Source organism: Rhinolophus sinicus, chromosome 2, assembly GCF_057876585.1.
Source record: "Rhinolophus sinicus isolate RSI-liver-muscle chromosome 2, RSI-T2T, whole genome shotgun sequence".
Lineage (NCBI taxonomy): Eukaryota > Metazoa > Chordata > Mammalia > Chiroptera > Rhinolophidae > Rhinolophus > Rhinolophus sinicus.
The window spans coordinates 40957607-40983685 of NC_142502.1; the positions used below are offsets into that span (position 1 = coordinate 40957607).

Sequence of the window (26079 nt, forward strand, 5' to 3'; positions counted from 1 at the left end):
AAATGAATCAATAGCCACATGTATCAATATGGGTAAATCTCAAAAATATAATGTTGCATCAAAAAAGCAACTTGCAAAAGCACACACAGTATAATTCTTTTTAAATAAAAATTTAAAACATGCAACAAAAAAGGTTATTATGGGATATATATGTGTGTGTTTTGGGGGGCGGGATATGGAAGGGTATACTTTCTATGAAGGCTGAGGGCATAACAGACACAAAGTTTGGCAGAGTTACCTATACATGGGGACACGGAGAATGCAGTCACGGAGGTATGCATAGGGGCTTAAAAAGTAGGGGTAACGTAGGTTTCTTAGTCTGGGTAGCAGATACATATATATTCACGTAAGGTTCTTGCAGGTCAAATAAGAAAATCAAAGTGCCTAACACACAGAAGATGCTCAATAAATGCAAGTCCAATTTGAAGACAACGTTGAACCAGATCTAATTTGAATGATAATCTCAGAATATTATTTAAGAAATGACCCAAAGAAAACTCAAGGACCTCACTAGGGCTTCAAAGACAACTTTAACATAAATGGCTTTTACCTTGAAGAAAATGGCTTAATATTTTTAGTGTCTCTTAAGCAAAACAAAGTTAAATTCCTATTTCTCTCTTCTTCCCAGCACAGGAAGTATCTGAAGTACCATAGCTCATAAACATACCCCAAAAGTGCACTTTTTAATTGAAAAACCAGACACTAAAGTGCTATAAAGTTAAATTTGAAAACATGGAAGTGCTCTTTATTGGCATATGAAATGTTTTTTAAAATTTTGGTAAATTTATCAACATGGCAAGTCAAGTACATTTTAAAAGCAGTTCAATACTGTTATAGTACGACATACAATACATATTAAAACATACAAGAATTTTGTTGTGTCAGTGCTGACTGTAAAACAGTCTAAGAATAGATGGTTTTCAAACACAATCATTTCTCAGTATTACTGTAGAGTCAGCTTTTAAATGGTATTATTCAAAACGTAATTGTATTATCTAAAATCTACATGAGTTTAACCAACATTTGTATCAAATAACACAGAATTTTGATCCTTTAAGTTAATAAGCCACAAATTGTTACTAGTAGACTGAGAACTACCCCTTTCCAAAAAAAAAAAAAAAGAAAATCAAAACAAAAAAACCACATTTCGTAAGGTCAATTGCTTCCCACAGGCTGCAAAAGTTAAAGTTTCCCCCTAAATTTTCCTACTAGAATTTTTTACCAAATAATTCTCTTTTCTCATTATATCTATAGTTTTTATAGTTTTGCTATATACTATAAACATACATCTACTTTCTGTAACTGCACTATTTTATATATGACTGCATATATGATCAAAACTCCTTTTACTAAATTAATCTTTAAAAGCTCTTCTTGGCTGCAATTATATAAATCACACTAGTTGCAAAATTAAAAAGCAATTACAAACTAACATTTACCAATGTGAGAAATCAAGGGTCATGAAGGAACTCAAGCCAAAACCAGTACTGGAGGCAAAAATGGGAAATATCCAAATACCTATTCTTATTCTTTTAACATTAGAGTTGTAATCACGGGCAATTCCCTGTCATTTTTAACTTGCGCTAAATATAAAATTCTATACAAATATGAAAATCCGAAAATGAAATTCCAAACGTATCCTATATGTAAATTGTGCTGCTCTTTGCAAAATCGATCATACGCGTAGACTCTAATGTTATTCCATCAATTCCACTCAGAAACTCTATCTAAATATGCAACACAAATAATTAAACTGCTATGAACTCAAAATTAAGAGGCAGTGTTATGTCAATGAAACTTTATATTGGAACACAACTTATACTATACCCACAATACTGATCTTAGCTAAACTTGGAGAAAAAGATTCTTTGATAAGTATGCTAGTACTAGTTCAAAACAGGATAATACTAAATTTAAAATGCATTTTAAGGTTTTGGTGCCAATAAAATTATACTATACTTGAGTTCTTTATGTTGCACTTGACAACTCAAAAATGATTTTTCCATTTGAAAGGCAGGAGTGAACTAAAGATAGGAATTAGATGAATCATTACCTCAAAGTTGAGTTATTTTGAACATATTTAATCTGAAGAAATATTAGCATTTGAAGGAGTAGGTCAAAGGGTTACCTAGAATATATTACGTATAAGAGAAATCAAATTACAAATCAATTCATAAAAAGCTGGTGTCTCTTTTAAAAACCATCAAACTCTCTGAAGTTGAATCCCACATTAAGGTTTCCCCATTTAGGTGATCCAGAGGCTAAGCAGACAGGGCCCAGCGTTACTTAAACTGAAAACTCTGGGATGTACCTTAATTGTTAATATGAGTAAGTTAACAGCTGCGTGAGCATTAGTCTGGAGGGTGGGTTTCTTGGTACCACAATCCATGTTGCCCCCTGCCAACACTGCGCTTGGTACCTTCTAGGTAGGTGGAGTTGTTCTGAGGTATGATAATAAACAGGGGAGCAAAGAGATGCAAATAAGAGTGTCACCGTGTGACTTCCCAATTAACACTTTAACTCTCTATCTAATTTCTCCTTCGAAGTTAGCAGTCAGACTGCGTGTGAAAGCTGAACTTGTAAATATTGTAGGAGCTGTTTAAATGGCCGAGAACTTGTTGGGTGGCCAAGATCCTTCAAGATTTCAGCTTGAGGGGCCAGAAGCTCTACACTTTTAATTGGGCAGGTTACTATGGAAAAACAGTGATGTCATTAAGCGCCTGGGGCACAAAACTATGAGTTCTTTAAGTAATGTAGCAATTTACGTGTAATAGAAAATAGAATATAAAGCTCTTGTTCAAACTTTAAAAATGATTCTCAGTATTTCTTGACCTGGCCTGAAGTTTCAGGGGTTTTCATAAACACCTGTTTTTAAGCATGAATTTCTCCTTTCAAACCCTTAGCAGGTATCTAACCACCAAACCACATTAGACTATTTACACAAATAGATCATTTTTAGCTTCTGGGCTCTGTAATAACACCTACGAATGTTCTTTTAAAACTTTTTCAAGAAGAATGAGGTCCAGCTAGGTGGTGGTGGAAGCTGTGGGTCTCCAAGTGCCCTAATTAAACTTCTGGGCACTTTTCCCATTTCCACTGCTAAAAGACTGAAGGATTAGCGGAACAGGAAAATCAGTATCCTGCTTGCGTAAGGAGACGAACACATTAGCTTAGTCGGTGGTGTTCTCCCTCAATGGGTTCTCTCACCAACAGCTCTTCACCTCAGAAAGTGAACTTGATTAAACATTAGGGAAGGAGACACTCATAACAGAGAAACTAGTTTCCTCAACTGAAGAAAGAAATGATTGATCTAGATGACCTTTAATATCCCTGACAACTCTGAGTCTGTAAAAGAAAAATAATATTCTGAATCAAAAATGTATGTATCTTACAAGAAAATGTTGCACTTAAAAAAATCACCCTTATAAGCAAACTAAAAAGACAACTGACAGACAAACTAGGGAAAAATATATGTAAACTTCACAGAAAAGAAGTTTATATTCCTAAAATATAGAATACCTATAGGAAAAGTGGGCTAGAAATACAGTCTTAACTCTATGAAAAGATGTTCTACCATGTGCTTAGTAAAAAGAATGAAAATTACAGCTGAGCCAAGATTCCGATGTTGACCTCTAAAAAGAGCAAATATCTAAACAACATATCCTACCAGGGAGGCTGTGGGAGAACAAGCACTGTCACACATTACTGGTGGAATTGCAAAATGATACACCACCTATAGAGGAGAATTTAATGATATGTAACAAAATTACAATGCATTTATCTTTGACCCATGAATCCCAGTTCTAAGAATTTCTCTCAAAGACACTCAGGCAAAAATAGGTACACACACAACATTATTTGCTATAGAAGTATTTGCATTAGCAAAAGAGAGGAAATAACACAGATGACCATCAATAGAGAAAAGGCTGAAAAAAAACACACAACAGCAACGGTACAGTCATACAATGGAGTACTATGCAAGTGTAAAAAAAAGAATGTGGACCACCTTCCATGTTATGCAGTGATCTCCAAGATAAACTTTACATAAAAAGAGGTAAAATAAAGTATGTATATTATGATATTTATCTAAAAAATTGGAAGGGGATATGAATGAATATCTATTTTTAAAAAAATAGGATAAACCTAAAAAACATTTTTTTAAAGAGGTTACTTATGAAACAGGGTGAAACCCAGGGTAGGTAGGTCAGTAACAGAAGCCAGACTTCTCTGAGTGTTCCCTGTGTTATAAATCTGACTTGGGAAATATGCACTGTGTGCTGGAGCTGCCTCATACTGTTTCTTGGTAAATGTTCAGGTGCTTTTAGAGCCAGTTGTCGTTACCTTGGTAGCTCAAAATGGGCCATGGTGGGAGTATCTGCACCATGAATATCAGTAAACACATCTCCCCCATCTCCAAGCCAGTTAAACATTTATCAGCACACTACAGAAGCAGTAAATTGAGTAGGTAGCATTACTACACGGAAATGAGCCATTTTAAGTGACTTTAAAGCATGGTAATTTGACTATATAGCTCTAGTGGTAATATCAAAAGAATTGCAAAAATAATCCTAAACTGTTTTCAATATTGTGGTGTGAATTTTGGCATTGTTATTCTGAGAAATTGTGAGTATTATGGAATAAAGCAAATGAATAACTTCGTTACTGTAATGAGAACTAGGATTTTTACCATGGGACTAAAGAGCTACAGGTACAAGTTTGAGGTCATTACGTACAAACCCAATGGTCCTGAATGCGAGCTAGATGCATCAGTATGAAGCCATGATGTCGTCATACTTAACATTACATGAATGAATTTCCTAGCTCTGTCCACAATAACCAAAACCCCCTAGGACTCAGTCACACAGACTGTGGTCTCTAATTTCTATTTCCCACAAAAGGAACCAAGACTCCCTGATCTGTAAGTACAAAATACTAGAAGAAGTTATAAAAGACTACTGAAATCATGTCAAAAGGATTCAGGAGCCAACAATAAGAAGCATCTGCTGACCAACGATGGGGAAAACTGTGAGCAATAATAAGAATTGCCATGGATTGAAACACATAAAACATGTTTAAATCTATGAGTTTATAATGATACTCGAACACCTCACTGGGCCATCTCTGAAGGATGCTAGGAAACATGTTTATTGTTTTATACATTGGAAAAGGCATTTATCCTGCTTTTTCTATACTAACTGTACTTCAGGGTAACTAAATAGTTAATGAAGGAGTGTTTTTCTTTATAGAAATATTCTAGCTAATAAACAAAGGAGGAATGATAGAATCAATGTGTAAGTAATGATCAACGCCGAGTAATATCACAGAAAAAGAGACAACCAACAAGGAAGGGCCTCCTGATGGAAATACACCACACTACTGTCTATAGTGTTCTTGCCAGAAAGAGTGTGAGTGTGTGAGTGTGTATGTGTGTGCGTGTGTGTGTGTGTGTGTGAAACCTGAATCAGACTGAACCTCTAGATCTAACTACCAATTTACAGAAACTATAAGATACAGAAAAAGCATTTTAAGTGACAAAAAACCCAAATTATAGGAAATTGTACAGGATAGATAGCCCAGTTTTTCAACAAATAAACCACAAAGGGCAAAAAGAGACATGAAACAGAAACCTACATTAATAGGGACCTATCAATTAAGGGTAATTCATGAACCTAATTTGAACAAACAATAACTCAATCCATAAAAATACATATGATTATGTATTAAGTGTGTATGTACACATGCCTACTACCTACCTATGTGTATAACTATATATAATGTGTGTAACTATATGCATTTGTGTATAACTATATGTATAATTATATGTATTTGTGTAACTATATGTAACATATACCTATGTGTTTATATATGTATACTTATATATATGAATATGTGGGTATGCACACATAAGGTAACTCGGAAAATTTGAACATGGACTAAAGCATTTGATAATATTAAGAAATAGTTAATTTCTTAGGTATGATGAAGATACTGTTTTAAAGAAAAAGGACTCCTTATCTTCTGGAGAAATACACTGAAATATTCATAGGTGAATTGGTACAATACATGAGATTTGTACAAAATATTGGGGAGGGGTGAATGGAAGGATAGAATAGCAATGATCTGAGATTATTTTGAGTTGGGTGATGGGTATATATGCATTCGTTGTTAACTATCCTCTCTACTTCTGTATAAGAGAAATTTTCTACAGTAAAGTTAGAAACCACATGAACAAAGACCACCAAAAATTATGTAGCTAATATTAACAAGCTGGTAACAGAACACTGATATCTGACTAAGACATTCCAACTTAGGAATCCATCATGATCACCTGAAAAGCTTTTCAAAACATAGTTTCTAAACCACCACTATCTTAATGAACCTCAAAGAGCGAAGGAATCTGTCATATCCCTCAGGACTGTGGGAGTGGGGGGAAAATGTTGAGAACCACTGTTTAAACACCATAAGGGTGGGGGCTCTACACACTGTTCACCTAGTTTTTATCTCCATGCCTGACACATAACAGGTACTCAAGAAATGTCTGGGGAATTAATGAATGACCCTGGGAAGTGAAAATGAAGGTTAGGTTAACAGCAGTGAATGTTAGATGTGCAAAAAACATTATTCATATTTGATATTTAAAAAATCACTTAGGTTACTGAGTTTAAAGAGCATGGCTCTCTGTTTTAAGTGGAAAGGGTTTTCATCATAAAGCCACAGACTAGTCACTTCAAACAGCTACAAGTAAACTCCCAGAATAAAAATAGTTTTAAATACACAATTGGGTGGGGTGTGGCTAGCAAATATTCTGATTCTACAATCTGTTTTGGACAAAACAGTGCTTCTTAAGTGACTAACAAAGCAAACAGTAGTCAAATTTCGTGTGCTGAAATAACACTATTTGCAAAAGGGTTGAATGTCCAAGTCTTATTCAATAAAGATACCACATTTTCCAAAGTTGAAGGGGAATATAGAATGACAAGAGCCCACATATATTTACATGGCCCAAAAAGAAGGCACATGACCACCTGGATAAAGATTTTGTCCCTAATAAGTACGAAATGGAGTCAAGCCCACTGTCTGACCATGGGAAACAACAGAATACCTCAAGCACATGAATAATCTAATTTTAAAGCTGGCAGGAGCCTAAAAACCTAGTCCAACCTTTTCATTGTATTGATGAAAACATAGACACCTAAGAGGTTAAGGTGAAAAGCTCTGAAAATAACTGGAGTAGCCACAGATGAACAAACACTTTATGAGGGGTACATTGCTACATACATAGGTATGACGAGCTGAGAATTAATCTTCTCAACTTTCCATGAAGGACTTCTGAAGGTTATCAGTCTCAATTATAAACAAACAAGTGTGTGTATGTGTGTGTAACCGTATATACACATGAAAATACTAGAATATGTACTTCCAATAATTCCTTTCAAAACAAAATCTTCAGCCTAGCACTCAAAAGCCTCCACAATGTTACCCCACCTACTTTTCCAAAATCTTGTCCAAATGGACCATAAGCAGATGGAAGCCAGCCATTTTCTCTCACTTCTCTTTTGTGGTCTCTTACATAGTGGAGTACATATTATCATTACAAAAGCTATTCCATAGATAATTTCCAAATGATGGAAGAATGATTAGAATATGAACTTTCCAATTCTGTTAACCTGAAATGATATAAAAGCCACATTTCATGTGAATCTATGAGTGTTATATAGAGACATATATGACAATGTAGATTTTTAATATGACAACCAATAAAAGGTTTAAAAATGAGAGTTAGGAGAAAGGGAGGCAGTGAGATGAGTTATCCATTTACACTTCTACAAGGTACTATACAAGGCTTTGTTTAAAAGACATACACAAAATTGTACGCAGGGAAGGGAAAAAAAAAGAATAAAGCTTTATTTTGTTCACTGGTCAAATATTGAATCATTTCAATTACTGACCAATCCTGATTCCTTACCAATTTAATTCTAGAGATAAAAAACAAACAAACGTATCTATGCCTGTGTATCAAATGCTCCTTCTCACCTACTTCACCTGTATAGTTGATTTGATTTAGCTCTAAAATGATGAGATTAAATAAGATACAAAATTTGGCCTCTCAACTTTCTACCTTTATTAGATTCTTTAGGATGTTGAAAACTGATTTTAAGAGCCTCCTAAAATTGTTAAAGAGAATACTAACCACTGAAAATGACAATGATAACATTTACTTTCATCCTTGGGGAAACAATGTTTCTAGTTGGGCTGACTCAAGATCACTGAAGGGAATTACAAGGTAAGCCAATGATAGTTTTAAAAAGCTGAAAGCAAAGTTTGAAGAATTTTTTTCTTCTGAAGTGAACACAGCAACCTTATTTAAGCAGCCATGATATGACATTATATAGTTAAGGGTTTTTGCAATCTCTAAAGTACAAGCAAAAACTAATCAATGAAATCTGAAGTCATTTACTGAACACAGTTTAGTACTGTGAATAAACTCAATCCTTCAGGGTAATTATATTGCTAACTCCACTATCAACTTCATGGATGTCTTGCCTCTGTCTGGAAAATTAAAAACATTTAATATGAAAAAAACTGAAATATTTACGTTATCATATTTAACATTTCTTATGAACTTCTGAGGACTTACACTCAAATCTAAAATAAAAAATAGCATACCTGCACTTTCACCACTGCATTTCTCTCAAGCCTAAAAATAAGTAAGCTATTTTCATAAAAATTTAGGAACACTAGTGAACACATTGATGGCTTTATGTATTAATTGAAAATTGAGATGCTGGTTTAAATTCATACCCCCCTCCAAAAGATTTCTTCCCCTACTTTTATATACTACCAAATATTTTTAAACAAATAACACAAGAATGTGCTTTTGAAAAATATAAAGGGGGTAGTATCATCCCATCATGAACCAACCTAAACATCTGAGTAACAACTTCTAAAATAAAATTACAGAAAAAGATGGTGCATGGTTAAAACTATTAATATATATTTAAGACAAAGAGTTTATTTTTCAAAAGAAAACAAGGAAAAAGACAGCTCAACCTGATTTGGTATGTCTGCCCGATAGAACTTTCCACCATAATTAGTGTTTTCCACTTCTAGGGGAGGAGCTTCACCTCATGTAGTAAGGAAAACAGTATAAATACTGCAGGATAGCTCTGGAGAAAGAGTATCTTCTGCTTTGCTCACCTGAGCACAGCAGGGCTCAGGGCTGCCATCTCCAGAACTAGCACTCAGGTAAGTCTATGACTCCATACCCACAAGTGAATTTCCATGTTAGCTTGCTTGGAAACAAGCTTCAATAAATTAACTACTTAGATTTTTGTGATTTAAAAAAATGGTTTTCTACTAAAATGTACTCAGAAAGTTTAATTTTCATCAGCCTCTATAAAAGTCCTAAAAAAAGCAGGTTTGGAAAAACGTGCTCTAATCTGAATTTGAAACTATTGGATACTTTTGTCTATGTCAAAGATCTTGAATTATTTAATACAGGCAGCCAATTACAATTTGTTTCTTTTTAAAATCACTTCAGTTTTAACTGATTACTTGAATGTGGTTTCTAAAAACAACTAAGATATATATTCATGTAACTAAAATAATTATAACTTATTACTTTATGGAATATATTCAAAATATGTAGGATAAGATTAAAAAAAAGTAGATAACTATATAAGGAATTTGTGTAATATTAGAAAAACATACCAGGTCAATAACAAAGTTTTATGAAATTATTCTTTTCTGTTTTTCAGAATCCATCTGAGAACATGTTGCCACAAATAGCCCTTTCGCTGCTAATGTCCTTGAACTTGGTTCATGGAGGGTTTTATGCTGAGAGATACCAAACACCTACAGGCATAAAAGGCCCACTACCCAACACCAAGACACAGTTCTTCATTCCTTATGCCATAAAGAGTAAAGGTAAACTGAACTGTATTATTTTCCTCGGTTAACTAGTAGATTGTTGCTTTCTACAATCCTAATGATTTCTTTAACAAAATGCTTTTACCATTTGGTTTTAAATTACTTTCAAACTGCAGAATTAGCCCAAAATGATTTGTGGAAAAAGCAGGTCTATTCAAGAATATTAATATCCTTTACACAGTAAGTATAGTCGGAAGATATACATGAACAATATGAAAAACACTTATGCGTGGAAATTTTTTCCCTCAAATGATGCTTTTGCATAAGTAATTACTCATAAGCTAGAAATATTAATCCAATCAAAATTAGTCCTATTCAAGATAAGTTTTCACTAAAAATAATTGCCAACTGTACAAAAAGAATAGCAAGTTTATATATCTAAATATTTAAACATATTTACTTTTAAATCCTACTCTTGTAGCACACAAAAATTATAAAACTGAGTCTTAATGATCAAATATGATGCCCTCTGAAGAAACTTATAGGTAAATGAAGTAGCAATTCTTATAACTTTTTACACATTTTTGTATAGCTTAATAGTTAAATGTACAGATTATATGACCTCAAGTTATTTATCCTCTCTGTGCCTTCGTTTCCTTATTTGTAAAATAAAGAATAGGTATCACAAAGGGCTGTTAATGAAGTGTGACTGAGTTAATATCTATAATGTGCTTAAGTGTTAGCTATTACTACTACTACAGCTACTACTGTGTTTCCCCAAAATTAAGACCTTGCTGGACAATCAGATCTAATGCGTCTTTTGGAGCAAAAATTAATATAAGACCAGGTCTTATATTATTTAAGACCCGGTATTATATTATATATTATATTATATTATATTATATTATATTATATTATATTATATTATATTCCTAGTCTTATATAAAACCGGGTCTTATAGTAAAATAAGACTGGGTCTTATATTAATTTTTGCTCCAAAAGACACATGGAGCTGATTGTCCGGAAAGGTCTTATTTTCAGGGACACACGGTAGTACTTCTATTCTCCTACTATAGTAATTCTATTACTTCTACTTCTATTATTTCTGTTATTCCTGCTCCCTCCCTCTCCCCCCTCCTCCTGTCATAGCACTAGTGGTGTAGCCTTAGGTAAGTTTTAACTTTCTTCCTGAATCTACTCTTCATCTGTTCAGCTTTCATGGCTCCTGTTAAGAATACTGAGATAACGTATGTAAGTGTTAACAGATCTTCAAACAGGGCAATGATTAGGGTTCATATTCACTAATTCCATTTAATAACATCTGACTCAAACTGCCTGTAAAGCATCTACTAAATCAAACTGAATAATCTAAACTAATTGTAGGATTCAAAGTTCCTTTCCATAGTATTTTCTCATTATAGTTATATACTTTATCCTGCAAATAAAGCTAGGGATATTTGCCATTAACTTTAAAAGATATGCTTTTGGAGACAACCATTTTGAGCAAATTAAACTTATAGGATTGCCTTTTTAAAGCAGAACATTGAAATGTAAAATATTTCATGCAAGGTAGCTTAATGTTTGAAAATAAATGCACAGGTGCACAACAGATACTCTTCAATGTCTCAAAATACAAATAAAATAGGAGAAAGATAATTAGGAAAGAATAAAAGATAAGGAAACCTGCTACTTGAAGCCACAAATGGCAAGCATCCCTGGGTTATATTCTCTATGATCACAAATTCAGACTTTGTATAGTTTACCAAGATCTTAAGAAACAGTCTCAAATTAAAAATAAAATGCATCAGTTTTAGAAGGTTAAAAATATTTCTACTCATCTTACTGTAGTGCATCATCTTGCCTATTTTTGCAGAATTAAAAAAATGTTAACAAATGAAAAGTTCAGAATCTGTATGTTAATTATTATATCTACCTTAGTCTCTACTTCATAATACAAGGTGGAAACTCAAATATATTATCATTCACTGGAAGGCATTAATGCACTGAACAAAGACAAAAGCCTACATTTTACACAAGTAAAACATTAAGTTGATAACAGAAATACAAAGACTGCCTATGTAGTTCCTAGGCACATCTGTTCAACACAGGATAAAAGAGAGGTCAGCCAAAACACAGAAAATATGCTATGTAGGGCTCCACAGCTGTGGGCGTGCAGGTACCACATTCTGATACAATCAACCACTATTTCAGTTTGTGGGCATTTAAGAAACTTCTCTACTGGGTTAATTGTTTTTCCTTGAGGATGGTACCACCCAAATCTTGAATTTGTTCAGATGGCAAGCTACAGAGAGGGGCTGTCCCCCATGGACACAACAGAAATCTCATTCTTTCTTGCACTGAGAGGTGCAGGATCCACTAGGGTACATTATTGCATTTATGTGTATATGTCATGTGTACTGTATCACATTCCAAGAGGCAGAGATAAATCTGTCCTTGGAGTTCTAATCTCAAATGGTGTCTAATGTCATTTTCAGTAAGACTTGTTGTTTCCTATCTATTTTAACAGTTAAAATGACTTTAAAAAAGACTAAGAATTATTTTCAGTATAGACACCTTTGTAAGATTCTAAAGCAAACCCCAATTTAACATTGTTTGCATTTTTAAAAATGTGTTATTTTATTCCAAACCATTAAGAAATCCTTTATTTATTCATCTATTCTATTTGCAATGTATTGATAGCCATTTACATATAGAGAGGTATCAGATGCATACACTAAAGTCAATCATAAGATTTGTGTTATATTGCAATCTTTTCCATAAATTTCTCTCATAGTCTATTTCCTGATAATCCTTTTCTGAAAATTCATGGGTAAATAAAGCTCCATACATTTAAATGTTTGCAAAATTATATGTAATTCTAATTAGTACAAAACTTAAAGACACTCAAGTCTAAAACGATTTTCCGTCTTCATTTTACCTATTTTAATGATTTTTTTTCTGTACTGCATATTCAGTTTGCCATCAAATATCAGGAATATCTCTAACCAAGTGAATATTAGCAACTACTGTTGGCTGACTTCTTACGTGCCAATTAATTAATATGAAATATTTGAAAAATATATTATAAGCAACTAATAAAGGGAAATATACTCATAAAATTATGTTTTCAAAGGCATAATTTCAATTAATTTAGTGTTAATTTGAATGTAGTCTTCATTTTGACTTTTAAAGCCATTAATAGTTAAATAGAGTTTAAATATTTAGTTAAATAGAGTTTAAGCATATTATTCATTTTGTACAAAACAGACGTGGCTCAAAAGTCATAGCTGTAAGTCATTTTCAGGGTTTTCACCAAGCTGCTCAACTACTGTGACATCTACTAAATCTACCATTGTTATGAAACATTTTCTAATAGTATAAAAATCTAAATAGTATATGCACGCATTCTACTTATATTACTGAAAATTAATCAAACAGAAAATGATTTTAATGTAAATATGCAACCAGATATTTAAAATCACATGTAATTTTATTATTACCTTGGCTAGCTGTTAAAGAATTTCTCTGAGAAAGACTGAATTTTTTATGTAGACGCTTATAATGATTCTTGGCCAAAGATTCTTTGACAGGGCAATACTCCCCTAATGGTATATCCTAACGCCAGTAATGCTCCATTATATCTCATCTTTGAACAACAACAAAATAGCCCTTGGACATCTCTTAAAGCACTTACCACATGCACACGTCTTACTCCCTTTGTGACTTACTCCCTTTGTGAAGCGATTATAGGATATGCTTTGTGCTTCCCCCACACTTGTGGTCCACTAGCACTTTTCATATTACAAGTACTGAAAAAGTGATGTTTGAGTTTTAATTTATTATATTAGAATAGTTAGCTCAAATGAATCCATAGCTCTACGAAATCAACAATATTTATTTGCATTTATTGAGGCAAACTTCAGATAAGCATTTTAACACTATTTTACTTACCTCTCCCAGTAATTCTCTAATTTTCTAATTCTTTGTTTCAATTTTAAGTCAATAATGGACAATGTAAGAGCTGAGGTTGGAAAAAAAAAAAAATCAACCTGAATCTAAACTGTGTTCAGCAGGTCCATGGCTGATGTAAATTAGAATGAAGGGCATTTCTCATTTATGTCCTTTTTTAAAAATTTAATTTAATTTTATTATTAGTTTTAGGTGTTCATTTATGTCTTATAGGATAGCTTTTGTGAGGGAAAATTGTTATTGTTCTCAAATATTTTCCCATTTATTCTGCACTTGTCTTTTTGTTCTTTTTTGGGATACCTTTTTTTCTTTCCTTTCTAAGTAGATGATTTTTTCCCCAAAATCAATGTAATAAATTTACCTCTACTGCACTCTTCTTCTAGATGAATTCTTCAATCCCAGCTTATTTTCATGGATCATTAGGATATAATGAAAGTATTATGGTAGCCATGGTCTTTTGAAACCATTTCTCTAGCAGTGTTTTTTCAAACCAATATAAAATGTATTGTCTAAAACCATTTAAGACTAGTCTGAGAAAATGGATACACTGCAGTGTTCTGTCCTGATTCCTATTTCGAGAAGCAATGACGACCCTTAACGTTACCCACCATTCCCCTCCCTGGGTGTGTATGTTGGGCATGTCTTTTAGGTATACCAGTACGAGGAGAACAAGGTGTTCCCGGTCCACAAGGCCCTACGGGACCTCGAGGGCACCCAGGTCCATCTGGACCACCAGGAAAACCAGGCTACGGAAGTCCTGGACCCCAAGGAGAGCCGGGGCTGCCAGGACCACCGGGACCATCAGGCAATGGGAAGCCAGGTCTGCCAGGACTGCCAGGAAAACCCGGGGAGAGAGGACCATATGGACCAAAAGGAGATATTGGACCAGCTGGTTTACCAGGACCACGGGGCCCACCAGGACCACCTGGAATCCCTGGCCCAGCTGGAATTTCTGTTTCAGGAAAGCCGGGACAACAGGGAACCCCAGGAGCCCCAGGACCCAGGGGCTTTCCTGGAGAAAAGGGTGCACCAGGAGTCCCTGGAGGGAATGGACAGAAAGGGGAAAATGGATACGGTACACCTGGCCGTCCAGGTGAGAGGGGCCTTCCAGGCCCTCCGGGTCCCATGGGACCACCTGGTCCTCCTGGAGTGGGAAAAAGAGGCGAAAATGGGTTTCCAGGACAGCCAGGCATCAAAGGTGATCGGGGTTTTCCAGGAGAAAGAGGACCAAGTGGCCCACCAGGCCCCCAAGGTCCTCCTGGGGAACGTGGACCAGAAGGTGCTGGAAAGCCAGGAGCTGCTGGAGCCCCAGGCCAGCCAGGGATTCCAGGAACCAAAGGTCACCCTGGGGCTCCAGGAATAGCTGGGCCCCCAGGGGCTCCTGGTTTTGGGAAACCAGGCTTGCCGGGCCTGAAGGGACAAAGAGGACCTGCAGGCCTTCCAGGAGGCCCGGGTGCCAAGGGGGAACAAGGTCCAGCAGGTCATCCTGGGGAGCCAGGTCTGACTGGACCCCCTGGAAATATGGGACCCCAAGGACCAAAGGGCATCCCAGGAAACCCTGGGATCCCAGGCACTAAAGGCGAGACAGGGCCAGTTGGGCCTGCAGGACACCCTGGGGTTAAGGGAGAAAGGGGTTCCTCTGGTTTAGATGGAAAACCAGGGTACCCGGGAAAACCAGGTCTTAATGGTCCTAAGGGTCACCCAGGGTTACCAGGCCCAAAAGGTGAGCCTGGAATGGAAGGACGTCCTGGTCTCCCAGGCCCTGCAGGCCCAGCAGGAGCTAAGGGAACACCTGGACATAATGGTGAGGCTGGTCCAAGAGGTGCTCCTGGAATACCAGGTACCAGAGGCCCTGTTGGGCCACCAGGCATTCCAGGATTCCCTGGATCTAAGGGCGATCCAGGAACTCCAGGTCTTCCTGGTCCAGCTGGCATAGCAACTAAAGGCCTCAATGGACCCACTGGGCCACCAGGGCCTCCGGGTCCGAGAGGCCACGCTGGAGAGCCCGGCCTCCCAGGGCCCCCGGGGCCCCCAGGGCCCCCAGGCCAAGCCGCCCTTCCTGATGGCGCTATAAAAGCAGGCCAAAGGCCCAGTATTTCTGGGATGCCTCTTGTTAGTGCCAACCAGGGTGTAACAGGAATGCCTGTGTCTGCTTTCACTGTTATTCTCTCCAAAGCTTACCCAGCAATAGGTACTCCCATCCCATTTGATAAGATTTTGTATAACAAGCAACAGCATTATGACCCAAGAACTGGAATCTTTACTTGCAGGATACCAGGAATATACTATTTCTCCTACCATGTACATGTGAAAGGGACCCATGTTTGGGTAGGTCTGTATAAGAACGGCACCCCCGTCATGTACACCTATGATGAATACACCAAGGGCTACCTGGATCAGGCTTCAGGGAGCGCCATCATCGACCTCACAGAAAATGACCAGGTGTGGCTCCAGTTGCCCAACGCCGAGTCGAATGGCCTGTATTCCTCTGAGTACGTCCACTCCTCTTTCTCAGGATTTTTAGTGGCTCCAATGTGAGCATATTGCCACCAAGCTAATATAAATCTGCATTCCCCAGATTTGGCATTCCCCAACTTCACCCCGTCCCACAAAATGCATATGGAGGTAGGCTGAAAAAAAACATGACTCATTGTAATTTTCCAAAATACAGATTCGAGCTTTCGGACCAAAGAATTCCCCCCCTGAAAAAGTGAGCAGCAATGATAAACAATATGTGAAGACCCTCTCAAATTTCTAGTGAGCAATCCTAACTCTTTAAAACTTCCGGTGAATTCCTTCAGTTTTTAAAAATTTCACCATAAAACTCCTGCTAAGCTAAAATGTAAAATGGTTTAAAAAAAAAAAAAAAAAGACAACAACCCTGATCTTGGATGCTAAATTATGTTGTATTTGATTTCAGAAACTCAGTATTTCCTTTTAAAATAAGCCTGTTTCTAACAAATAACAGGAGAACTTCTAGGAAACATTCAGGAGATATCGTATTTTTATAGAACTTAAATACTTGAATATTCAAATTTAAAAGACACTGTATACCATAGGATCTTTCTGATGGTGCATTACTCAAAGGCTCATATGGCTCCTTGCAATAAGATCTATTCAAATACAGAGGTGCATATAGACTTTTTACAACACTCATAAAAAAAAAATGTTATGTTGAAATTAACCTGAAATGCAAGGTGCTTTAGGTACTCCCTTTTCAAACTTTTCTGTGATTGCAGAAAAGCTTTCTATATACCCTTCACAACTTGGCAGCAGGTGTCTGACCTATTGTATTTATTTAACACAAGTGTGATTAATTTGATTTCTCTAATTCCTTTATTGAGTTTTATGTAATATGATTTTGTGGGTTTACAGAACATTAGTAGGTACCTTATGCCTCCCATTCCAGTGAAATTATAACTAATGTCAAAGATTTCAAAATCTGACTAGAAATGAAAAGACATTATTTATTTATGCTCTGTACTGTATTTTTATATTGCTGTTTAAAACTTTTAAGCTGTGCTTCACTTATTAAAGCACAAAATGTTTTACCTACTCCTTATTTACAATGCAATAAAATAACATCAATGGATTTTTATGTGGAATTTATTTGACAGCAGCAATTTGCATTTGTCGACCATTCTTTCAAGGCTTTTCATTTTACAAAGCTTCATACAAAGTAAAACAATAAAATGGTGGACGGCTTTACAGCTGTCATGGATATGACTCTCTGTTGGAGACAGGCATTCCCATTCACTCAGGCACTCAGTGTAGACTGTGAACAGGCGCCCCTAGAACCATATGTGACCCATGAGCCAGGCAGGGTGAAGGGCTGGTGGCTGGGCACGAACAAGTGAGATAATTACCCCACCACAGTGATTTTCCTTTGGGAGGGAAAGAAGTAGGTGACAGGGAAACATGCAGTTTGAATAAATATTCTGCCGTCCCTATTTGTTGACTTGACATGCCTTTCATCATAATATTTAGGATTATTTTGATGGCTTAAATTACATTAAAAGGAAGGCAGGCAATTTTTATGTCAATCAAAAGGCAACATTTCTCTAAGCTGGAAAATACCGCTCTTAAGCTTCCAACAGCCCATTGATTGAACCAGGGCAGTCTGGTTGAAGTCACAGGGGTCACTTACTATAAAGGCATTTCTTTATTCCTTAGAAGTAATCTGTATAACCCAAGCAAACCTGTGAATAGAACCTTGAAACCCTAGGCCCGGGTTGGTGATATCTTTGCTCCCATTCTGGGTCAGCCAGCCCTGTTTTTTAAGCAACAAGAATGGAATTTTCACTTTTCCAACTGTCTATAACTACCACACTAATGGTTATAGGTGCCACCAACCATCATTCCCAAACCAAGAAACAGCAAAGCTAGAACTTCAATTCTGGGGAACAGACAAAACGACCCTACTGGCAGGTATGCAAAAGACAGCACAGCTTAGAATATGGGCAATTATAGCCATAACACACATAAACAAAAGAACCTCTTATAATGTAAAGGGTACCAACTGTATAGTGATATTTAGGATCAAATTAAATCCTAATTAAGGAACACAGACTAGGTAATTTCAAAGTAATTCACTAGACACACAGCATTTAACAAACATCTATTAGAAAGTCTCTCTTCACATTACTTACCCTTAAAAGCTGACATTCTATAATTGTGTTGTATACCGGCAACTATATCCTTCCAAAAATCAAATGCTTTCTGACCATTGTTCTGCTGAAAAAAAAAAAAAATTCCAACTGTAATACATGCAAAAATTCTGTTTTTAAGCATAGTAGGAAATACTTGGCAAACTACAATATTGCTGTATTCTAAAATGGGGGCGCATGTTTTAGAATAAATAATAGGTTAATAAGCTTCTCAGTCTTCCAAACGTGATTTTAGAAAGAAATCTTCCATGAAAATCCCGCTACAAAGACATATATACATATAACTAAATATTAACATAGCTCACAGTCCATGTAAAATAAAAAATTCCAATCATTATAAAGTATAAAAATTACAGAATATTTTAAAAACATGAGTAAATTTACAACGTTATAGCCTCTGAGATATCAGAATGTGTTATTTTATGTACTATGGCATCAATGGGGCTAAGAAGCCTGAAACCTTAAAATCCTAAAAGCTGGTTACTTGATAATTCAGTGCACATTTACTTGAATTTCAATATAAAACAGCACTAAGTCTCTACAGAAGACATCAAGGAGATTCCAAATCCAGAAATTAAACCATTTTTATTAAGATTTTTTTAAACCAGAAAGCAAATAAATATTACATTAAAACACATAGATATTTGTACCTAATTATACAAACTCTGAAATATTTAAAGATTGACACATTTGCCTGTAGTCATTATGAAATGAGAAACTGACTCCATCTTATGTTAATAACAACTTCTACAAATACACCAGAACTACTGCTCCACAGAAAGTTTCACAAACACACGTTTGTAATTCTGATTAAAAAATAAACACCTATGTTCCATTATAAATATAATCATTGTTATTTTAAAAGACAACATATGCAAAAAGGAAAGTGATTCTGACATAAAACTGGTTTACGTTCATTGGTCTTAAGTTCGGAGAATAAATTGATATAACCAGGAATCGATTTAATTTTGATACACAGTGCAAAATCTATATGCATTAAACTATGCTCAAAGTGATGAATTTAAAAGTTTCACTGCATTTTTCTGGTTTTATTTCATTTAGAATGCTTAAGGACATGTGGTATTTTCTTAATTACCTTTACTTTTTTTTATTTTGTTAACGAAACCAGACAAACTATTTTCCACATGCAAGTTTATTTTTCTTCTTCTAGACTATTGCACCCCCTGCTGGAGAATAGGTTTATTATCCTTGGGGAAAAGAAAGGCCGCGGCTATTTAATTTTCCAAAGACATTTTTAACCAAATTCTCTACGTTTCTCTCCAGCTTTGAAACCACAAAGAGGAAATTTTATTCAATTTGTAAAATCTCAACTCAAAAGTCATATATAATTGATTCCTCTGATTTATGACTAAATACGTATATCAGTTTCCCAAAAAATGAAAAAAAATTTTTACCTTGGTTAAAGAGTCCACCACTCTGGCACACAAAAGGGCTCCTGGCAGGTCAAAGTAGTTATCATAAAAATAATATTTTCCTAAAAAAAAAAAAAAAGAACAAAATTTTAAACTGGGAACAAATGAATGCCTCACTTATGTGGCATACACAGAAACCTGGCTGAAAGAGACACGAGATCTCAGCGTAGTTATTTACAGGAGCCTCCATTTCAATTCAAAATGTCTCCATCATTGTCTTTTAAAGAAGGTTTTAAGCTATGAGGTTTTAAGCTATAAGAAAGTTAAAATATGATGTCCATAAATCAAGTATTGTATTAAAAATATTTGTTATATTTTAAAAATGTAAAAACTGAAAACAGGCTATGCCCCAAATATGAAATAGGTTATGAAAAGCCACAATTTATACCATTGTTACTGAATTTCAAAACAATCAACCTGGCATTACAGTATCAGTATCACGAAGTGCTCTGCACAATAGTGCTTTTCCATGTCTGTGCTGGTTGGCCCACCTAGAGTACCATATTCGATTTTTATGTAATTTCAGGCAAATTTCAGTACAATGTGAGAACCACCAGGGAGATGAGAGGAATAAAAACATCATGTGACGTGTGGACTCAGTGTGCTTATCTTAGAAAAACTAAGGAGCATGCGACAGGCACACACCAGGATCTCACAGAGAAGAGGGATTTGATTTATCCTCTTTGGCCTTAGAGTGGAATTAAATGTGAGCCCTTCCTTGGCACAGATGTCACTTTTGAATCTCTGATCCCTAGGCAGAGACCTTTGATGACCGTGTCACATGCCCTTGGCCCATGTCTGTTCCCAGCCACAGCTGTGCTGAATAGCATCATTCTACTTAAGCACTCCTGTGTCATACGCTTTCTCTGGAAGCCTCCGGAGCTCATGTGGCCCATGTAGCAAGCCTCATCCAACAGGGTCAGAAGTCAGTGAATGGATGCCCCAGCCTCCCATCCCCTGGATTCACAACTCTGGGAGGTATTCTCTGAGCTTCTCCTCGGAAGTCCCAGTAGAAACCAGCACCCCATTATTCTTTCTTTCCATGTCTCACCCCCTCCACTGTCTCCCTCCTGCATACTAGGATCAGGAGCAACCCTTCTGCGTGGGAGAACCCAACCTCACAAGGAACTTGGTACAAAGAAGAATAAAACAGAACCAACAGATGGAGTAGATTTTAGTTTAATGTAAGAAGGTACTTTTCAAATGGTCCTAACTTGCGCACAGTATTATAATCGCCTGATTTTGAGTCCCCCTTCCTCCCATTTGTAAGATATGTATGAAGTTATGGAACATAGCTGTATTGTTCTAGTGTTCACTAAGCACAGTGTCCAGTATATGGTAGGCACTCAAAAAATGTTTGCTGAATGAATGAATAAGTTATCCAATAACAGAATTGATTATTTTGGAACGATGGAGTATAAATTAGGAGAAAATCCTCTGCCATCCCATTAAATGTCACTAATGCCCTCACTTCTTACTGTCAAATTATTATGAACGTATAAAAATAAAGTCAAAGTTCTTCTGTTAATTCACAAAACAGCTGAGTTGGTTTGTGTGTCCTTTCCCACAGTTAAAAAATATTTTGGTTGGCATAGTCTCCCTGTTTTTTACTCTTTCAGAGATGAAATTGTTGGGGGAACATCTCAGACTATTTTTCATTTCTAAGAAAGGTTAGCAGTGGCTTTGCCAGGAATCTGGAAGAAAAGGAAGATGATATCCCATGTACGTTTCTGCCCATGCTCTGCTATGCTGTAAGACCACAAAATATTGCAGGGTTCTTCAGACCCAAGACAGTGGGCACAGCTTCCCAAGGTTCATTAACCTGCACTTCACCTTCTCTCTTGCCTTTGACACCAGCGTGACCTGCCTGACCCTGATGGGTAGTTCTCCTGAGCCCTGTGGGGACAGGAGGGGTCTTATTGCCAGTTTTATACCCTTGCTTTTTCCTTCCCCTTTCTCTCCCTGTGTGGGCATTAACAGATGAAATTCAGTTTAAGAGTTGAAATATTGATTATAAATCTTCATTGGGGTCTAATCAAATAACGCAGGTGTTTAGTGAGAAGGGCTCATTGACTCCCACCCGCAAGGCAAGGGGTGACGTCACTCAACTGTCAAGCATGGCTGACCCCTGTATGGACACAATGTGGACTGTTCAGCCTCGACTAACTGGGCCAGGCTGCTCCCAATGTCTCTCCCAACACTGACACTGAGACTGAACGACAGGGAGGCTTTGATGCGCCCCCTGCTTATAGAGCAGACAGCTCGCTGGGAATGAAGCGACTGGTGAGCTCAGCTCAATAGAAGAAATCTCTGAAACATGACCAAGTCCCATAATCATTGAGCTTTGCACACAGAAAAACTGTTCCCCAAGAATCTACTACCAACACTATTCCCTTTGCAAACTACACAATTTTAGTGAAAATGGAGCACAGGCACATGAATGCACTGGGGTAAAAGAACAATTTATGTTAGCGTTAAGTCCCATTTCTGCAGATGGGTGATACTATCTTATTTACAGATGAGGAAAGTGATGCTAAGCATGGCTTAGTAACTGACCAGGCCACTTTATCCAGCAAGTAACAAAGTCAGTATGATCCAGGACTGGCTCCAAGCCCTTTCTGATTTCCACTAGAACAAGCTGTTTCTGCATCATCTACTAGTTGGGGAGAAAAGATCCAAATGACTTGCTCTCTGGGGAAAAACCATACTTATGCCACGTCAACAATCTGAAAAGGGATTATGGAAAACAGTGATTAAAATGTCTACATCCATCAATGCTTTGAATGCCCTAAAGGTAATGGTAGGGAACGCACCTGACTACTCTGCTTAACTCCAAGAATTAATACACTCACTGTAGAAGGAAACAACACAGAAAGAATCAATTGGAGTTCCTGAAAATAAAAGCTTTATTTGGCCATATTATTCAAAATTTTAAGCCTGGATACCCTTAGAGCATCTGTACTTCTACGAATTTACTTTGGATATATTTACAAAAGCACAAAATATATATGCGTGAAAACGTCACTGCAGACTTGTTTTGTAATGCTAAACACCAGACACAGTGTAAATGTCCACCATAAGGGGACTGATAAAAGAAATCACGATACAGGAACTGGACGACAGAGCATGCCAGCATTAAAAAGACTGAGGTCTATCAGTGTGTGTGCTAATGTGACAGGATCTCTAAGATATAAATTACAAAGGGCAAAGTACAGAAAATGGATGATCCCTTTTTGCATTATTTCTCAAAAATAAGCCTTGGGAAAAGGGAATTTTGGTGGAGAGAAGCCTGGACATAATTACTCTTCATTTTATTCCTTTCTATAATAGTTAAATTTCCTAACTATATGCTTACATTATCAGTTTTTAATGTAAACAAGGTTTCACTGGGTTGTGAAATCACAGACCATTTTTCTTCTTTTATCCATCACTACATTAAAAATTTTTTTAACAGCATTAGCTTTCCTTATTATTTTGCAGAAACAACAAGCCTCTGTTATGTCATTGCTTGACCATTGGGCATCTGGAAGGGAAACACTCCCCTAACCGACCCAATTAAGAGTAGATAAACTCCAAGACCATCCGCAGAGTGCTCCTGGGTAAATTAAGCACCGGATGGAAGCTGTTGATTCCAGGAGGCAGGGCATCCAGTGGGCAAAGCAGTGAGTCAACAGGTGGGTCAGATTGGGTGAATGTTCTTTTCATAGCTGGGAAACACTTTACTTCTTGAATACGCCCTGTTTCTGAATGGGTGTCAGAGTGAAACACGTAGTTATGTGCCTGGCTTTCCTGGGTTATTTATAACCACCTACATCTGAAGAGACAACAGTTCTCTATCCTCACTTGAGTAAAAGGCTATCCACCCATTTAACTCCCTCTAGTTATTGTGACTTGAGGTGTGTGAAAGCATTCTATATCTAACCCCAATACGAAGTCTCAGTTTTCACTATAAACTTATTTTATCAAGAGCACTCATACTTTGTGACATTTTCATCTCTCTACAAAAAAACCAAACAAACAAACTCTCAAAAGACAGCAAATATAACATAATACAAACAGAATAGTGATGAGGAGTAACTCCAACTATTTTCAGGTTACCACATTTTCTAAGGGAGAATGAACAGGTACATTTCAAAACTGTAGTGTAGGAGAAAATGGCAAAAAATATTGAAACAAATGAAAAACTAACAACCGACCTTTAATAAAGTCTGTTTGTAGTAATGTTTTAATCATTCCTTATTACTTTATGCACTTGTAAGTCTATAAACGATTTTTGAAAAATCTTTTCATGTTTACCCATGGTGATGCTCTTTAAAGACTAAGGAAAATGTACAAAATCATTTAAAATAAAGAAAAAGACAAAGGGAGAACATACTAGAACTGATAGTAAGGAAGAGGATTCTAGAAAACAGGAGAGGTGGGCAATATGAATGTAGGGAGAAATGAGGGATGGAGAAACAAAAATAAGGACTGAGCATGTAACAAACTGAAAATACAGATGACTAAGGAATGCATTATTCCTAAGTACTATCTTTTAGTCCAGAATAAGTGCAAGAAAAGGAAAAAAGGAGTATTAACAAAACCTTAAATAAAACAGAACAAACTGCCAAAGAGAAATCAGACACATGTGGAAAAAATACATCCTATTCTATAAAACCACAGCTGCTCCCTTATGCATCCTGCCCAGCAGGACACAAAAAGGACGTTTTTCACCTTCTCATAGGGTCAGGGTGCAAAACAAAAGGGGAGGGAACGGCAGTGCTGCCCTACGGAGTCCTACCCGATCGGCAAGCCATTCCGACATCCGACATGAAGTACTTCCACTCCTTCCTGCCAAACTCCTCGGCCACCTGCTCGGGCGCCATCATCTTGGTGCCGTGGCTTGCCCTGGTGTGGGGAAATGAGGCACACTGCTCATCAATGGCTCCCTTGAACGCCCCTTCCACCAGCCTTACTAGTGTTGATCCCCCCAAATTAATCAAGTTTTCTTTGTTTCTGGTTTCAGTTGGATGACTTCCCCATTTAGGATTCTAGAAGGCATTTCCCTTGACAGCTCTAGCTCCTCCTCCATTTCATCTACTAACCAGCGAGTGACCAGGAGCAGCTCACTCAGAGGTCCTCACTGTGGTCCTTGCCCTGGACCTACTATAAACTGTAGTTTCTCTGAAAGAAATATGACACTACCCTTTCCCAAGACGTTGTCACAGAACTCTGAAGATAAGATGAACCTAACTGGAGCGATTAAAAAACAACTGTGTGGACTGGGTCTGGCAGCAGGAGAGAGAGAACAGCCAACAGGAGAGTGAGCAGGAGTAATAAGGTGCCTGTACCCAGGGGTGGGCCAGCTCCGAGCACAGGGGGCTGTGGAGATGGGCGGGCAACCTGCCCACTCAAGGACATGACACAGCTAAAAACCGCAATGGAAGACAGCAAGCTGAATGTGACAAAACTCAGAACAGCAAGACAGGAAAGTAGCCGTTTTCTGTGCTCACAATATTGCTTTTGTATCAGTTGGTCCTGGTTATGGACTCTTAGCCTACAGAGAAATAGCTAATATTTTATGTAGTTTATTATGAGAAATTATAATGCTAGAGAGTATCATTATTATTCTCTTGGTGTTATACTGTGGTAGCAAAGCAAAATGAAGGGAAAAAGAAATGAAATAAAAAGGGCAAATGTAGGCAAAAAAAAAAAAAAATCACAAATGGGCTCCTTTTCATAAAGAGGCTAACATTTTAGAAAGCGATATGTAAAGATGGAGGATTGAATCCTGAGTGGTAAATACGATCAGACAAGGAACCTACTATATTTGATGAAACCAGGCATCAAGGAGATAAGCTAGTAAATTCAGGAGAAACTGCAGGTTAGCTAGAGCCTGAATGGAGGGGGTGAAACCTTGTAGGAGGGGTGTTGGGAGCAGGGGAGACAGACAGACATAACAATGAAAGAAACAAACTGTGGAATGCTTTCTATTCTTTTACACATGATTTAAGGTAGCCAAGTACATTGCAACAATATGACAGTAGAGTTAAAGGCCATGGTCACAGCTGCATTGTGTATGTATTTATACAGATACACATATATTCTATCTTTTGATACACAGGGGAAAACATGCAAATGAATAACAAAATAATCAGAAG

General features: G+C 36.8%; 2 protein-coding genes across 8 annotated transcripts in view; one reads left to right on the plus strand and one right to left on the minus strand.

Annotated features, from left to right (window-relative positions):
* COL10A1 (collagen type X alpha 1 chain) overlaps nt 1-17432 on the plus strand; it is a 35290-nt gene extending 17858 nt beyond the window's left edge. The window contains exons 1-3 of one of the 2 annotated variants that reach the window (XM_074333464.2): nt 9118-9246; nt 9759-9927; nt 14489-17432. In XM_074333464.2, coding sequence (XP_074189565.2) covers nt 9774-9927; nt 14489-16377 — 2043 coding nt within the window. In that variant the 5' untranslated portion in view covers nt 9118-9246; nt 9759-9773 and the 3' untranslated portion in view covers nt 16378-17432. Of the gene's footprint in view, nt 1-9117; nt 9247-9758; nt 9928-14488 lie in introns of those variants that run through there. The other variant, XM_019741342.3, reaches the window with a different exon arrangement.
* NT5DC1 (5'-nucleotidase domain containing 1) overlaps nt 1-26079 on the minus strand; it is a 125226-nt gene that overhangs the window by 90978 nt on the left and 8169 nt on the right. For 5 of the 6 annotated variants that reach the window (XR_016020195.1, XR_012496720.2, XM_088795501.1 and 2 more), the window contains exons 4-6: nt 24720-24826; nt 19922-20001; nt 18489-18573 (exon numbers count right to left, since the gene is read on the minus strand). Coding sequence is in view for 4 of the 6 variants with exons in the window: in XM_088795501.1 (XP_088651627.1) it covers nt 18489-18573; nt 19922-20001; nt 24720-24826 (272 nt within the window). In the remaining 2 variants the exon portion in view is untranslated. The remainder of the gene's footprint in view (nt 1-18488; nt 18574-19921; nt 20002-24719; nt 24827-26079) is intronic. The other variant, XM_019741344.3, reaches the window with a different exon arrangement.